This window comes from Hyla sarda, chromosome 2 (genome assembly GCF_029499605.1).
Source record: "Hyla sarda isolate aHylSar1 chromosome 2, aHylSar1.hap1, whole genome shotgun sequence".
Taxonomy (NCBI): Eukaryota; Metazoa; Chordata; class Amphibia; order Anura; family Hylidae; genus Hyla; species Hyla sarda.
In genome coordinates, this window is record NC_079190.1 from 8,142,859 (window position 1) to 8,157,780 (window position 14,922).

Sequence of the window (14,922 nt, forward strand, 5' to 3'; positions counted from 1 at the left end):
TTAAATGAATAAATTTTCCTGCATGTAGTTATGATTTTTTTCAGAAGTCCGACAAAATCAACCTATATAAGTAGGGGATCATTTTAACCGTATGGACCTACAGAATAAAGAGAAGGTGTCATTATTACTGAAAAATGTACTGCGTAGAAACGGAAGCCCCCAAAAATTACATTGCATTTTTTCTTCAATTTTGTAGATTTGTAGATTTTTGGGTAAAATGACTGATGTCATTACAAAGTAGAATTGGTGGCGCAAAAAATAAGCCATAATATGGATTTTTAGGTGCAAAATTGAAAGAGTTATGATTTTTTAAAGGTAAGGAGGAAAAACGAAAGTGCAAAAACTTAAAGGGTACCTCTCATCAAATAAACTTTTGATATATATTTTAGATGAATGAATGTTGAATAACTTTCCAATAGCATGTTAATGAAAAATATGCTTCTTTCTATTGTATTTTTCCCAATCAGTCCTGTCAGCAAGCATTTCTGACTCATGCTGGAGTCCTAAACACTCAGAGCTGCCAGCCTGCTTTGTTCACAGCCAAACAGGCTGTGAACAAAGCAGGCTGGCAGCTCTGAGTGTTCTCCTTTGTGAACAAAGCAGACTGGCAGCTCGTAGTGTTTAGGACTCCAGCATGAGTCTGAAATGCTTGCTGCCAGGACTGGTAGGGAGACCCCTAGTGGTCATTTCTTCAAAGTGGAAAATTAAATAGAAAGAAGCATATTTTTTAATAACATGCAATTGTGAAGTTATTCTGCATACATTAATCTATAATATATCAAAAGTTTTTTTGATGAGAGGTACCCTTTAAGGGGTTAAGGACTTGTGGGATTTGGACAATTTTAGTGCAGGTCACTCTGACTTGACAATAGATGACTATGCCTGATTTGACTTGAGACTGATAATGCTGTGGTTGTAGCTTACCTGTAGAATTGTGGCTGCTGGACTGACTTGATGCCTCCAATGGAATCCAGAAACACTATAGGACTTGACTGCAATGCAACTCAGCAGAAAGAGTGAGAGAAGTAAGAGAGAGAACTAGCTCCTCCCAGGGCTTTTATAGGGGACACTCCGGTGGGGTCCCATAGGTCACCCTTAACCTCTTAAAGGGGTACTCCGCCCCTAGACATCTTATTCCCTATCCAAAGGATAGGGCATAAGATGTCAGATCGCTGCGGTCCCGCTGCTGGGGACCCACGGGATCCCCGCTGCAGCACCCCGCCATCATTACAGCATAGAGCGAGTTCGCTCTGCAGGTAATGATGGGCAATACAGGGGACGGAGCATCGTTACGTCATGGCTCCGCCCCTCGTGACATCACGGCCCGCCCCTTTCAACACAAGTCTATGGGAGGGGGCGTGGCGGTCGTCACGCCCCGTGCCATAGACTTGCATTAAGGAGACGGGCCGTGATGTCACGAGGGGCGGAGCCATGACGTCACGCTGCTCCGTCCCCTGTATCGCCCGTCATTACGCACAGAGCGAACTGTGCTGTAATGATAGCGGGGTGACGCAGCGGGGATCCCGGGGCTCCCCAGCAGCGGGACCGCGGCGATCTGACATCTTATCCCCTATCCTTTAGATAGGGGATAAGATGTCTAGGTGCGGAGTACCCCTTTAAGGACTCAGCCTATTTGGGCCTTAAAGACTCAGACAATTAAATTTTTACGTTTTCGTTTTTTCCTCCTCGCCTTCAAAAAATCATAACTCTCTTATATTTTTATCTACAGACTAGTATGAGGTCTTGTTTTTTTTTTTGCGCGACCAGTTGTCCGTTGTAATGCCATCACTCACTTTACCATAAAATGTATGGCGCAACCAAAAAAATACTATTTGTGTGGAGAAATTGAGAAGAAAACCACAATTTTGCAAATTTTGGAAGGTTTCGTTTTCACGCCGTACAATTTACGGTAAAAATGACGTGTGTTCTTTATTCTTTGGCTCAATACGATTAAAATGATATCCATGATTATACACTTTTCTATTACTGTTGCGCTTAAAAAAAATCGCAAACTGTTTAACCAAATTAGTACGTTTAAAATCCCCCTATTTTGAAGACCTATAACTTTTTCATTTTTCTGTATAAGCGGCGGTATGAGGGCTCATTTTTTGCACCGTGATCTGAACTTTTTATTAATACCATATTTGCTTATATAAAACTTTAATACTTTTTTAATTCATTTTTTTGGAATAAAATGTTATAAAAAAAAAGCAGCTATTTTGGAATTTTTTTTTTACATTCACACCATTCACCGTACGGTATCATTAACATTTTATTTTAATAGTTGGGATATTTATGCACGAGGCGATACCAAATATGTATATAAAATATGTTTTTTTTACACTTTTTGGGGGTGAAATAGGGAAAATGGGACAATTTACGTTTTTATTGGGGAGGGGGTTTTCCAATTTTTTTTATTCTTTTTTTTCTTTTTTTTCCTTTTATTTTTACACTTTATTAGTCCCCATGGGCGACTATTTATAGAAATCATTTGATTGCTAATACTGTTCAGTGCTATGTATAGGGCACAGCACTGATCAGTATTATCAGTGATCTTCTGCTCTGGTTTGCTTGATCTCAGACCAGAGCAGAAGACCCCGGGAGACAGTCGGAGCCAGGTGAGGGGACCTCCGGCTGCCATGCTGGATGATCAGATCCGATCATCCATTCAAAGTACCGCACTGCCACAGATGCTCGCGGTTATGCATAGGACGTAAATGTACGTCCTGGGGCATTAAGTACCAGCTCACCAGGACGTACATTTACGTCCTGAGTTGTTAAGTGGTTAAGTCACATGGTTACTGATACCTCCTGGGTTACACTCAAATGACAACTAATGGTCACATGTTAACCTCGCTTAAAGTAATAACACTTTCTATATGAATTATACAGTATAACACATGGCAAACAATATATATATATTGACTACAAATGTAATTGTTGGTCTGACCCAATGTATGTCTGCCTTGGTGTCTGTCTTGGTTTCTGCTCTCCTATATGTCGACCTGCCTCATGTTGGTCTGTTCTGGGGTCATACAGTCTCGGTGTTGACCTGTCTTGTTTCAATCTGTCTTGATGTCAGCCTGCCTCACTGTTGGTCTTTCTGGTTTTAGTTTGTCTGGGTGTCCCACTGCCTCGGTGTCGGTATAGACCAACCTCAGTGTTGGCCTGTCTGGTGTCAGTTTGTTTTGGTGTCCCACTGCCTCGGTGTCGGTATTGACCAACCTCAGTGTTGGCCTGTCTGGTTTTGGTTTGTCTTGGTGTCTCACTGCCTCTGTTTCGATATTGACCAACCTCAGTGTTGGTCTTTCTGGTTTCGGTTTGTCTTGGTGTCTCACTGCCTCAGTGTCGGTATTGACCAACCTCAGTGTTGGCCTGTCTGGTGTCGGTTTGTTTTGGTGTCACACTCCGTCGGTGTTAGCTTGCCTTATTATCAGTTGTGCTTGGTCCTTGTATGTGCAATGTATGAATCATGTACAGTGACCCCCCGACTTACGATGGCCCCGACATATGATCATTTCAACATATGATGGCCTCTCAGAGCCCATCGTATGTTGAAGGCAGCATCGACATATGATGCTGCTGTGTGTCGGGGCCATCGTACAAACAGCTATCTGAGAGCGCTGACAACTTCAGCAACTGACAGATAGTTGTATAATGTGCCGCGTGTGCCCCGTTCTGCCTCCTGTTACTCACATGCTGTCCTGCTAACTCATACAGGCTTCCACTGTGAGCTCCATGTAAGCCCTGCCCCCCAGTGCAGCCATAGCCAATAGCCTTGTGCATCTTGCTGCAGGTATCCAATGAGCTGCTGGCTGCCCTCCCCTTCCTTTCCTATAGAGCTGTAGTCGGCAGGATGGTAATGGAGGACATTCTGTCCCCCCTGAAGGTATTTAAAGAACTGTACAGTACTGTATGCAATGTCACACATCACATACAATACATATACACACTATACAACCCATACATCAATGTTTCTCTATCAGTGTGCCTCCAGCTGTTGCAAAACTATAACTTCCAGCATGCCCAGACAGTCAATGGCTGTACATGCATGCTGGGAGTTGTAGTTGTGCAACAGCTGGAGGCACCCTGGTTTGTTAAACACTCCCCATACACTCCACATACAATGGTCATCCCAGAACCAATTAGCAGTTTCCCATAGAGATATGTATTCAACATACAATGGTTCCGAGGCCCCAGAACCAATTACCATTTTTACATAGACATATGTAATCGACATGTGATGGTTTCAACATATGACGGTTCTCCTGGAACCAATTAATATCATATGTTGAGGGACCACTGTATACAGTATGGACGCAACATGGCTGTCATATATGTCCTAGTCAATTGACCTCATCTATAGTTTTACCCTTATTTGAATAAATAGATAAGAAATTGATATATGAGAATAGTTTTGGGTGAAGTCCATCAGAGGTTGTTCTGTCCTATCATCAGGGAAGCATAGTAGACTGAACTTATGGACTCATTTCATTTGTATTATATTACATTCCCATTTTTTGTATATAATCGTATAGATGCACTTTTGTGAATTGAATCTTAATATCTTCTAATGTGTATTGATGCCGCTCCTCAAGGTCATTAAGGCCTTATTATAAATCATAAATATCTTCCTCTGTTTTCCATTGCACCAACATATTCCCAGTCTCATTTGCTGCCATTCTCTGCCTGGAGGATTTCCCTCCCCTGTGATTTCACTCGTGAGAATTGCCACCATATATATATATATATATATATATATATATATATATATATATATATAGAGTATATAAATATTCAGAAACATAGCATGACACGAGATACAGCAAGAAAGTGACCAATATACTTCTGTGTATTAGTTACAGTCCTTCAGCTGCTTGAAGCATTTTCTTCATAAGAACGGCGCAGCGCAACATTACAAGCAGATTGTCTTAAGACTGGATGTGACAATAGGAGAGCGGTAGGGTTCGGTTTACCAGTTTTTTAGGTTATGCCCCAATATTCAGTCCTAAAAATAAAAATAAAATTGCTTCACAGTGCAGGTGTGTAGGGTGCATGAGCTGGGTTGGGTTACGGTCACATGGAGAACAATAGTGAGAGGGAATTGTGACATCTGCTTCTTATCATTTTATGGAATTCACCTTTCGAAGTAGAAAACCGGCAGAATAAAGACGAGAGAACTTGGGCGAGCTGTCATGAAAGTGAGAGGAAATCTATCCACCTTCTTCAGGTAAGCAAATGTCAGGATCCGGACTGGTATGCAGCGAGGACACTGGTGGTGGATCCTCTGTGTCAGTGGGGTGATGGCGTGGGCCGTACCAGGGGAACGGAATCTAAGGGGTTACTGGTTTTCACCAGAGCTCGCCGCAAAGCGGGATGGACTTGCAGCGGCAGGTAACCCCCAGGTCGTTCCACCCGATAGCGACTCAACCCCACTGACAGCTGAGACAGGCGCGGTACACAGGGACAAGGCAAGAGCAAGGTCGGACCTAGCAGAAGGTCAGGGCAGGCAGCAAGAGTCATAGTCAGGGGCAACAGCAGAAGGTCTGGGTACACAGGCTTGGGAACACACTAAACTCTTTCACAGGGCACTAGTGCAACAAGATCCGGCAAGGACAGGAAGGGGAAATGGGTTTTAATAACACTGGAGTGATTGACACTGATTGGGCCAGGCACCAATTAGTGGTGTACTGGCCCTAGAGAGCGGGGCCACGCGCGCCGGGATGTGACAGCCGGGGAACGGGACAGGTGAGTGGATTGGGATGCGACCCGTGGGCGGGCGCGTCCCGCTACGCGGATCGCATCCCCGCCGGCAGAGACAGTGCAGCGCTCCCGGTCAGCGGGTCTGACCGAGGCGCTACAGAGAGGAGAACGCCGTGAGCGCTCCGGGGAGGAGCAGGGACCCGGAGCGCTCGCGTAACAGCAAAGACCTTCATTGTAAACTTGGCAACACATTTCACGGTTAAATTGGCCCCATTGTTGGCCACGTCAGGTCTGACAAAGGGGTCATTCGGAATGTGAAGTGCAGTATCGGTTTACTCTGCCTGACAATTGTGGATATATCCCTTTTCTTTTCGGTGGTGGTTCTCTTGTTTCCTCTCATTTCTGTTACCACTTATAGATTACATCACCTGTGTGCACAATGAGAACAAAGCAGCTTACTATCCCGCAGGGCGTTCTGTCCGACACTCATCTGACCTTTTACGTCTTTACGTTAAACATTTATAGGTATAACCATCTCTGAGGCAACTTCTCAAACAATTGGGCTTGGCTTGGCTTATATGTCAAGGGAAGTATACATATACGTGTACATCTCACATTCACATGTAGCCCGACTCATCGTGATCCCTGGTGGGTTAAGATATTTATCCTGCACTCCTAAAGTTCAGATAAGTTGTCTTAATTCATTACAGAAAGCTACATTTAACATGTCTCCTCAATTACCGTCCATATCTTGATTCCTGGTGCATTTGTGGGGAGCAGGGTGACGTGTATGTAGACTTATGGGTGATGTGACTATGGTAAGTGTTCTTAAAACCAGGAGTGTTAACCCACCACACTTCAAGGATGAAGCGGTTGCCGGAGCCAAGCGCCGGGTAAGGAATATCACAAATGCAAGGTTAGGGAAACCACTTTGGAACATTACTTCAGGAATTGCAGCAGTGTAATACAAACAGGACAGTTCCACTTTAGGGCAATTTTTGCCGAAGGATGCTATAGTGAACCACAGTCGGTGTATTGGCACCCAGGGACTTGTAGTCTTCTCAGTCTTACTTGTAACTCGACTGATCTGAACTTGATGTGGACAGACTTGACTGAGCTAGCCTTGACATGACTAGACTGGCTGACTGAGACTTGACTGAGATAGACTTGACTGGAAATAGGCTTGACATGGGAGATGACTGACGCTTGGAACTTCACTTGAGGACCCAGTGTAAGGGCTTACCACCAGGGTAGACCTGTATGGACCAGAGTGGCCAGAGGATCTTCACTCACGTTATATTTTCATTTGCTATGGGGCCCGATGGCTCTCTTGGCACTTGTCCCCAAAGCTGACTGGAACTTAATAGATGGACGACCTGGTCAGCAGGATCCTTGTGAAGGGTGATGTTACTCTGGAACTGGAATCTTTGCAACTGGGTCTTTCAGGCCTGTCCTTATGGGGTGAGGGGCAGGTCACACAGCAGAGGTCTGGACTGGACCTCCACTCACTCTCAACTCCAGACTCACACTACTTATAACTAACTATACTCCTACCTGTCTAGACAGACCTGGGGGGCAAGGCAGAAGGCCCTGATTGGCCAAAGTGCTCATGTGATTTTCTATGCATCATTCTACAGACAAAGTTAACACTTTAATGGTAATAAAGAATGCAAAGACATTAAATAAATGACAACACATCAAAAGACCTCATAAAACATATACAGTGAAATCTCCCTTAGCGGACACCTCCCAACAGCAGACAGTTTTTAATTCCCTGTCAGAGTCCCATAAGACTTAATGTATTTGCTCCCTCCGAATAAGGGACATTCCCAATAGGGGACAAAACACACCCAATAGGGGACAAAACACTCCCAATAGAGGACAATACACTCCCAATAGGGGACAAAACACTCCCAATAGGGGACAAAACACTCCCAATAGGGGACAAAACACTCCCAATAGGAGACACAACACTCCCAATAGGGGACAAAACACTCCCAATAGGGGACAAAACACTCCCAATAGGAGGACAAAACACTCCCAATAGGGGACAAAACACTCCCAATAGGGGACAAAACACTCCCAATAGGAGACACAACACTCCCAATAGAGGACAAAACACTCCCAATAGGGGACAAAACACTCCCAATAGAGGGGACAAAACACTCCCAATAGGGGACAAAACACTCCCAATAGAGGACAAAACACTCCCAATAGAGGGGACAAAACACTCCCAATAGAGGACAAAACACTCCCAATAGAGGACAAAACACTCCCAATAGGGGACAAAACACTCCTAATAGAGGACAAAACACTCCCGATAGAGGACAAAACACTCCCAATAGAGGACAAAACACTCCCAATAGGGGACAAAACACTCCCAATAGGGGACAAAACACTCCCAATAGGGGCAACTAGGCTTATGTGTTGACCCTACCTTGTACACAGGGTCACTGTCAAGGGGATACAGCAAATACCCCAGTGAGGGGCCGAGGCCCCCATTGCACCCTCCCTGCAGAAGCCCCAGCACAGAAGCAGAAGACCAATGTTTAAATAATGGTCTCTTTCCTTACGTCCGCCAGCCACATCATTCACTCCCCTCCTCCCCTGATCCCCCCCCCCCCCCCCCGTGCCACTTTATTCCCCCTGTGTCAGACCCCCCCCCTTTTTTTACCCCCTTTGCCACATAATTTCCTCTTGATCCACAACCCCCCCCCCCCCCCCCCCCCCCGGTGCTTTTTCATTCCCCCCTTATTCCCCTGTGCCACTTCATATAGAGGGGGGTGATGAATTTGCACAGAGGGCAATAATGGGGGAATGAAATGGCACAGGGGGAATGATGTGGCCCAGGGGGGGGGGGGATAGTTTGGCACAAGGCATAAGGTGGCGCAGGGTATAAAGGGTGGATGAAATGATGGGGGGGGGGGAATAAGGGGTGATTAAACAACACTGGGAGATTCTACTGTAATATTGCTTTTTATCATTTTTTTTTATAGGTAATTACATTCTGTGGTGAGTACAGGACAGTATTCGATCATTAAGAAATATTTTTGTGCCTTTTTTCCCAATAGGGGACATCTCTCAATAGGGGACATCTCTCAATAGGGGACATCTCTCAATAGGGGACACTTTTTTATTCCCTGTGTCTGCTATTGGGACATTCTACTGTAACATGTAAACCTGAACTGTGGGCCGGAAGTGACATCGACCTGACAGGGCAGGTGGACTAGTGTGTTCCGCACCGGTATACCACACATACCACACAACATCCCAACACAACACATTCATGTGTCATTATAATGCACTCAAGATGACAATGGCTACAACTGTATAACTGTGATGGACACAACTTTGTGGATTCTGTCTGACATAGGTTCCTATGGTAAAAAAAAAAAAAAAAAGCATAGTCTTTTCTTTGAGACGTCAGTATTGTCGATGAAAAGTTTTTTGCAGTTGTCTCCATCAATTTCATCCTTTTTTCTGTCTTTTTCTTTCCTCTTCACCTCTTCTTACCAGATTTGTTTTCTCCTTAAACCCCTTAACCCCTTAAGGACTCAGGGTTTTTCAGTTTTTGCACTTTCGTTTTTTCCTCCTTACCTTTTAAAAATCATAACCCTTTCAATTTTCCACCTAAAAATCCATATTATGGTTTATTTTTTGCATCACCAATTCTACTTTGCAGTGACATTAGTCATTTTACCCAAAAATTCACGGCGAAACAGAAAAAAAAAATCATTGTGCGACAAAATCGAAGAAAAAACGCCATTTTGTAACTTTGGGGGGCTTCCGTTTCTACGCAGTGCATATTTCGGTAAAAATGACACCTTATCTTTATTCTGTAGGTCCATACGGTTAAAATGATCCCCTACTTATATAGGTTTGATTTTGTCGCACTTCTGGAAAAAATCATAACTACATGCAGGAAAATGTATACGTTTAAAAATATCCTCTTCTGACCCCTATAACTTTTTTATTTTTCCATGTAAAGGGCGGTATGAGGACTCATTTTTTGCGCCGTGATCTGAAGTTTTTATCGGTATGATTTTTGTTTTTATCCGACTTTTTGATCACTTTTTATTCATTTTTTAATGGTATAAAAAGTGACCAAAAATACGCTTTTTTGGACTTTGGAATTTTTTTGCGCGTACGCCATTGACCGTGCGGTTTAATTAATTATATATTTTTATAGTTCGGACATTTACGCACGCGGCGATACCACATTTGTTTATAAATTTTTTTTATTTACACTGTTTTATTTTTTTTATGGGAAAAGGGGGGTGATTCAAACTTTTAATAAAACTATAACACTGCACACACTGATCTCACTGATCACTGTTATCCCATAGGGACCTATAACACTGCACACACTGATCTCTCATGCTGATCACTGGCGTGTATTAACACGCCTGTGATCAGTGTTATCGGCGCTTGACTGCTCCTGCCTGGATCTCAGGCACGGAGCAGTCATTCGTCGATCGGACAAGGAGGAGGCAGGTAAGGGCCCTCTCGGTGTCTTGTAAGCTGTTCGGGATGCCGCAATCTCACCGCGGCGGTCCCGAACAGCCCGACTGAGCAGCCGGGATACTTTCACCTTCACACCCAATCGGTGATGTCCTGTATTAGCCGCGGATCCCGGCCGTTGATAGTCGCCGTGACCGACCCGATATGACGCGGGGACACCGCGTGATCCCGCGGCATATCGCGGGAGTCGGTGGAGGACGTAAATATACGTCCTGCGTCGTTAAGGAGTTAAAGGGGTACTCTGGTGGAATTATTATTTTTTTTTAAATCAACTGGTGATAGAAAGTTATTCAGATCTGTAAATTACTTCTATTTAAAATACTTAATCCTTCCAGTACTTATCAGCTGCTGTATGCTCCACAGCAAGTTGTGAACCACAGTTCACTCTGCTGCCCCCTCTGTCTGTGTCAGGAACTGTCCATAGCAGGAGATGTTTGCTATGGGGATTTGCTCCTGCTCCGGACAGTTCCTGGACAGTTTTTTTGACATTCACAGATCGGGATAAATAACATTATTGTTTAATTTGATAAGTCATTACACATGTGGCAATACCTATTATGTATACGTTTTTTTTTTTGATAGGGGATAAGATGTCTATGGGCGGAGTACCCCTTTAAGCCCTCAGGGGAAGGGCCCTCAGTCCCTCTATATCAGTTCTAGATTAGTAGCAAAGGAAAATTTACTTTCTGCAGCTCTGGTCACCTTAAGTCACACGTTGACATCAATGATTGTTCTTAAAATCCATTTATTAGCACAAAGCATCGTGTTTCCAGTCTGGAACGGACTCTTCATCAGGCAGATGCACCTGCCTGACGAAGAGTCCGGAACGGACTGGAAACGCGATGCTTTGTGCTAATAAATGGATTTTAATAACAATCATTGATGCCAATGAGTGACTTAAAGGGGTGGAACAAACTGTTCCGAAAGCTGGAGCCGGTGCCGGGAGCTCATGACTTCATAGCCCCGCCCCCTCATGACATCACGCCCTGACCCTCAATACAAGTCTATGGGAGGGGGCGTGACAGCTGTTACACCCCTCCCATAGCCTTGCATTGAGGGGGCGGGATGTGACATCATGAGGGGGCGGTGCTTTGATGTCACAAGCTCCCGGCACTGGCTCCGGCGTTCGGAACAGTTTGCTGAGCAGTGGAGTACCCAGTTTAAGGTGACCAGTGCGGCAGAAAGTTCATTTTCCTTTGCTACCAATCTGTTATACGGCGATAGTCAAGCTTCCAATGGCCGAACTGCAGCATCAGTTCCTAATATTAGAAGCCTTCTGAGGTGTTGTGCTCTTAGCGCAACCCCACCGGGTAAGGCTGGGTTCACATCACGTTTTTGCCATCAGTTTTAATAAACAAAACCGTATGGGAAAAAAACGGATGGAACCGTAAGGGAAAAAGTAAACCGTATGAGTTTTTAAACTGTATACTCTTTTTAAAAGTGCATACGGTTCCGTCCGTTTTAATTTAAAAAAAAACATTTTTGAAAATGTTATTTAAAATATATAATTTTTTTTAAATTGTAACTTTAGGATGCAAAAGCGCATGTGCAAAGTAAAAACTGTATATGGTTTCCCATATGGAATCGTACACATGTGCGTTTCCCATTGACGCACATGTTTAAAAAAAACGTATGTGTTTGCAGTACGGTTTTTAACCCAGAGATAAAACCGTGGTCAACCATGGTTTTGAGTATGGGAAAAAATAATATTGCAAGTAAACCGTACGCAACCGGATGCATCCGGGTGCATACGGTTTTCAATTGTTTGTCTATGTATACGGTTTTCAATGCGGTTCCATACGTTTTCTATAATGAAAACGTATACGGGAACCGTACTTGGTGTGAACCCACCCTAAGGGCAATCTTCTGCATTAAAGTTTTCTCCACATTGTGTAATATACTACTCTAGGGGGCGCGTATCCCTTTTTCTTTGTTTCTTTGCATGTGGTCTATATCAGTTCTGTCATTTACCATTTCTCATTCATTGTACTTGCATTTTTATTATGTTTTGGAGCCCGTCTCATATGTACAGTACCCGGGAACCAAGTGCTTGTTTAGACCTTCCTGTCTTCTTCTTGGATCTTCATGCTTTCTGGTCATCTGATCCTGATTTTGTGGTCATCGTCATCCATTTTGTTGTTGGTCATTGGGGGAGATTTATCAAAACTTGTTTAGAGGAAAAGTTGCCCAGTTGCCCATAGCAACCAATCAGATCGCTGCTTTCATTTTCCACAGGCCTTTTCAAAAATGAAAGCAGCGATCTGATTGGTTGCTATGGGCAACTGGGCAACTTTTCCTCTGCACAGGTTTTGGTAAATCTCCCCCATTGGTTTTCTTTTTCTCCCTTTTTCCCCATTGGTTTTCTTTTTCCCCCTTTACCTCTCCTGAGCAGAATTCTCTCCTCTATTGAGAAGGAGAAGGATCTCCATCTTTTCATGATATTTGTACTTTTTTTCATCTATTTAACCATTTTTGTGCAGTTGGTCAGATCTTTGGATAAGAATGATTGAACTCGTATCTTCTTCTCTCCTCCAGGATCCAAGTTTAAACATCTCTAATTTGGAATAAGGGTAACATGGAAAATACCTTCAACGTCAGCAAAAATCTGGTCCTCCTGGGACTTGTAGAGATGGAAGGACAAAAATATCTGTACTGTGTCCTGTCTATTGTCCTATATTCATTCATTGTACTCTTAAGTGTTGTCATTGTATTTGTCATATTTGTAGATCAACGGTTACACGAACCCATGTACATCCTTATAAGTAAACTGGTGCTTAATGGAATTTTTGGAAGTTCTGTGCTTTTCCCAAAGTTGATAGTCGACCTCATCTCATCATCCACGACCATCACTCATGGTAACTGTGCCGCTCAAGCTCTGTGTGTTGGCTTATTTGCCTTCTATGAAATGAGCACCTTCACCATAATGGCGTATGACCGATATTTGGCCGTTTGTTTCCCGCTACACTATGGCATGTTGGTAACCAATGAGAGGATTATAAATGTCATCATTGGATCCTTACTGGTGGACTCCATTCTTGTACTCATAGGCTTGGTCCTCACATGGATTCTTCCTCTTTGTGGGAACAAGATAAACAATATTATTTGTGACAATATGTCCATGGTCATTCTCTCCTGTGGGGACTCTTCCCTCAGTCAACTGTTCGCCGCTTCCTTTGTCACCATTTACTTGTGTGTCACCATCTTGGTCACCATTTTCTCTAACCTACAGATATTTGTTGTCTGCTTGAAAGTGTCAGGGGAATCACGTCAGAAAGCCGTCCACACCCTGGTCACCCATCTACTCAACTTCTCTGTCTTTTTAATAGGACTTTTATTTGTTTTCATCCGGTACAGGCTGAGCAGTGTTAGGCTCCTGACTATTGGACATATTCTACTCTCAGTCACATCTCTCATTGTTCCACCATTGTTTAACCCCTTGATCTATGGATTCCGGACACATGCTCTGAAGATGAGGGTTACTCACAATTTGCAGAAAATGCCCGCTTGGCCTAAAATGACTAAAATACACGGGCCATCTATATCTAAATTAGTCATAAGTCACAATCAGAGTTAATCAGTAGCAAAAAAAATAAGAAATAAAGGTCAAGTTATTCCACAATGTATCTGCATCTTATTGAGAGGTGTAAAAACTAACCATGAGGCACTATAGTAAAATTGGGAATATTTCAGTTCACCTAATGCACAGAAATAATACACACTGTGGTGTCACTATAGTGGGATGAGTATTGGGAAGTTACAACATAGGAATAAGGCTGCATTCACACCACGTCTTTGCAATTCAGTTCCCGTATCAGGTTTTTGATGAAAAGCTGATTCCTCAAAACCGGACTAAACGGTATCAAAATGTGTGTACAAATTTTAACCCGTATACAGTTAAAAACTGTATACGGTTTAAAAAATGATGTCCGGTTGCATCAGTTTTTTAAGAAAAAACGTATACGTTGTTAACTTTTCACTCCATTATGAATAAAGTTTTACTTGTTTGATTGGTAAATATGAGAGTAAAAATTTTCCAGGTTTTTGGCGCAATCCACCAAGGATGGGTCAGAGTTTCTTCAAAGGAATTTTATTTGCCAAAGAAACAACGCGTTTCAGAGCTTTGGAGCTCCTTCGTCAGGTAAACATGGCAGTATGACAGAACTGAGTGCAAGAGTGCTCTTTATGTTCAAAATTGGCGCCAAAGTGTAGTTAGCCCCGCCCCCTGGGCATGGCCACCAGCTCCAGGCCAATGATAGACACAAGAGTTTAACATTGTCTCACTTAATAACATTGGATAAAAACACATAAAAACGTCATAACATCAATATGGTTGAACACATGAATAGACTTAGTATACCTTGCTATCGGTTTTGAGTCACGGTAATGGCTCATATAAGCCGCTGAACACTGAGTGTCTAGTGCGCATGTGTCCAGTAGTAAAATGCGGACACAGAGCGCACGCGTCCATTGGTCTGGTGCGGGTGTAGTGAAGGATCATGACGTGTGTCGGCGCACGCATACTAAGTGCTGGGGCCGCATTGACTAGATCTTGGATTAGGCGGCACCTGTGCACGCGTTCGCAGTGAAAAGAGGAGGGGGCGGGGCTATTAGACACATATGGCGCGTGCATACTTGTCAATGGCCAAAATGGTCTTAACTGCGCATGCGCTAGCAGCGATGTGTAACGAGATAGATGTG

At 43.6% G+C, this 14,922-nt stretch overlaps 1 protein-coding gene across 2 annotated transcripts; it reads left to right on the forward strand.

The window, feature by feature from the left end:
- Positions 1 to 11,285: 11,285 nt before the first annotated feature.
- LOC130357573 (olfactory receptor 4C6-like) lies at positions 11,286 to 13,902 on the forward strand. 2 transcript variants are annotated; one of them, XM_056560278.1, is made up of 2 exons: positions 11,286 to 11,389; positions 12,760 to 13,902. In XM_056560278.1, exon 2 carries the CDS (start codon positions 12,800 to 12,802, stop codon positions 13,796 to 13,798), a length of 999 nt encoding a protein of 332 aa, XP_056416253.1. In that variant the 5' UTR covers positions 11,286 to 11,389; positions 12,760 to 12,799; the 3' UTR covers positions 13,799 to 13,902. The 2 variants fall into 2 exon arrangements, with proteins under 2 accessions (XP_056416253.1, XP_056416252.1); XM_056560277.1 differs by lacking the exon at positions 11,286 to 11,389 and adding an exon at positions 12,510 to 12,536.
- Positions 13,903 to 14,922: the final 1,020 nt, after the last annotated feature.

Coding starts and splice junctions, on each gene's coding strand:
- LOC130357573 (XM_056560278.1), top strand. CDS start 12,800: ATGGAAAATACCTTCAACGTCAGCAAAAATCTGGTCCTCCTGGGACTT.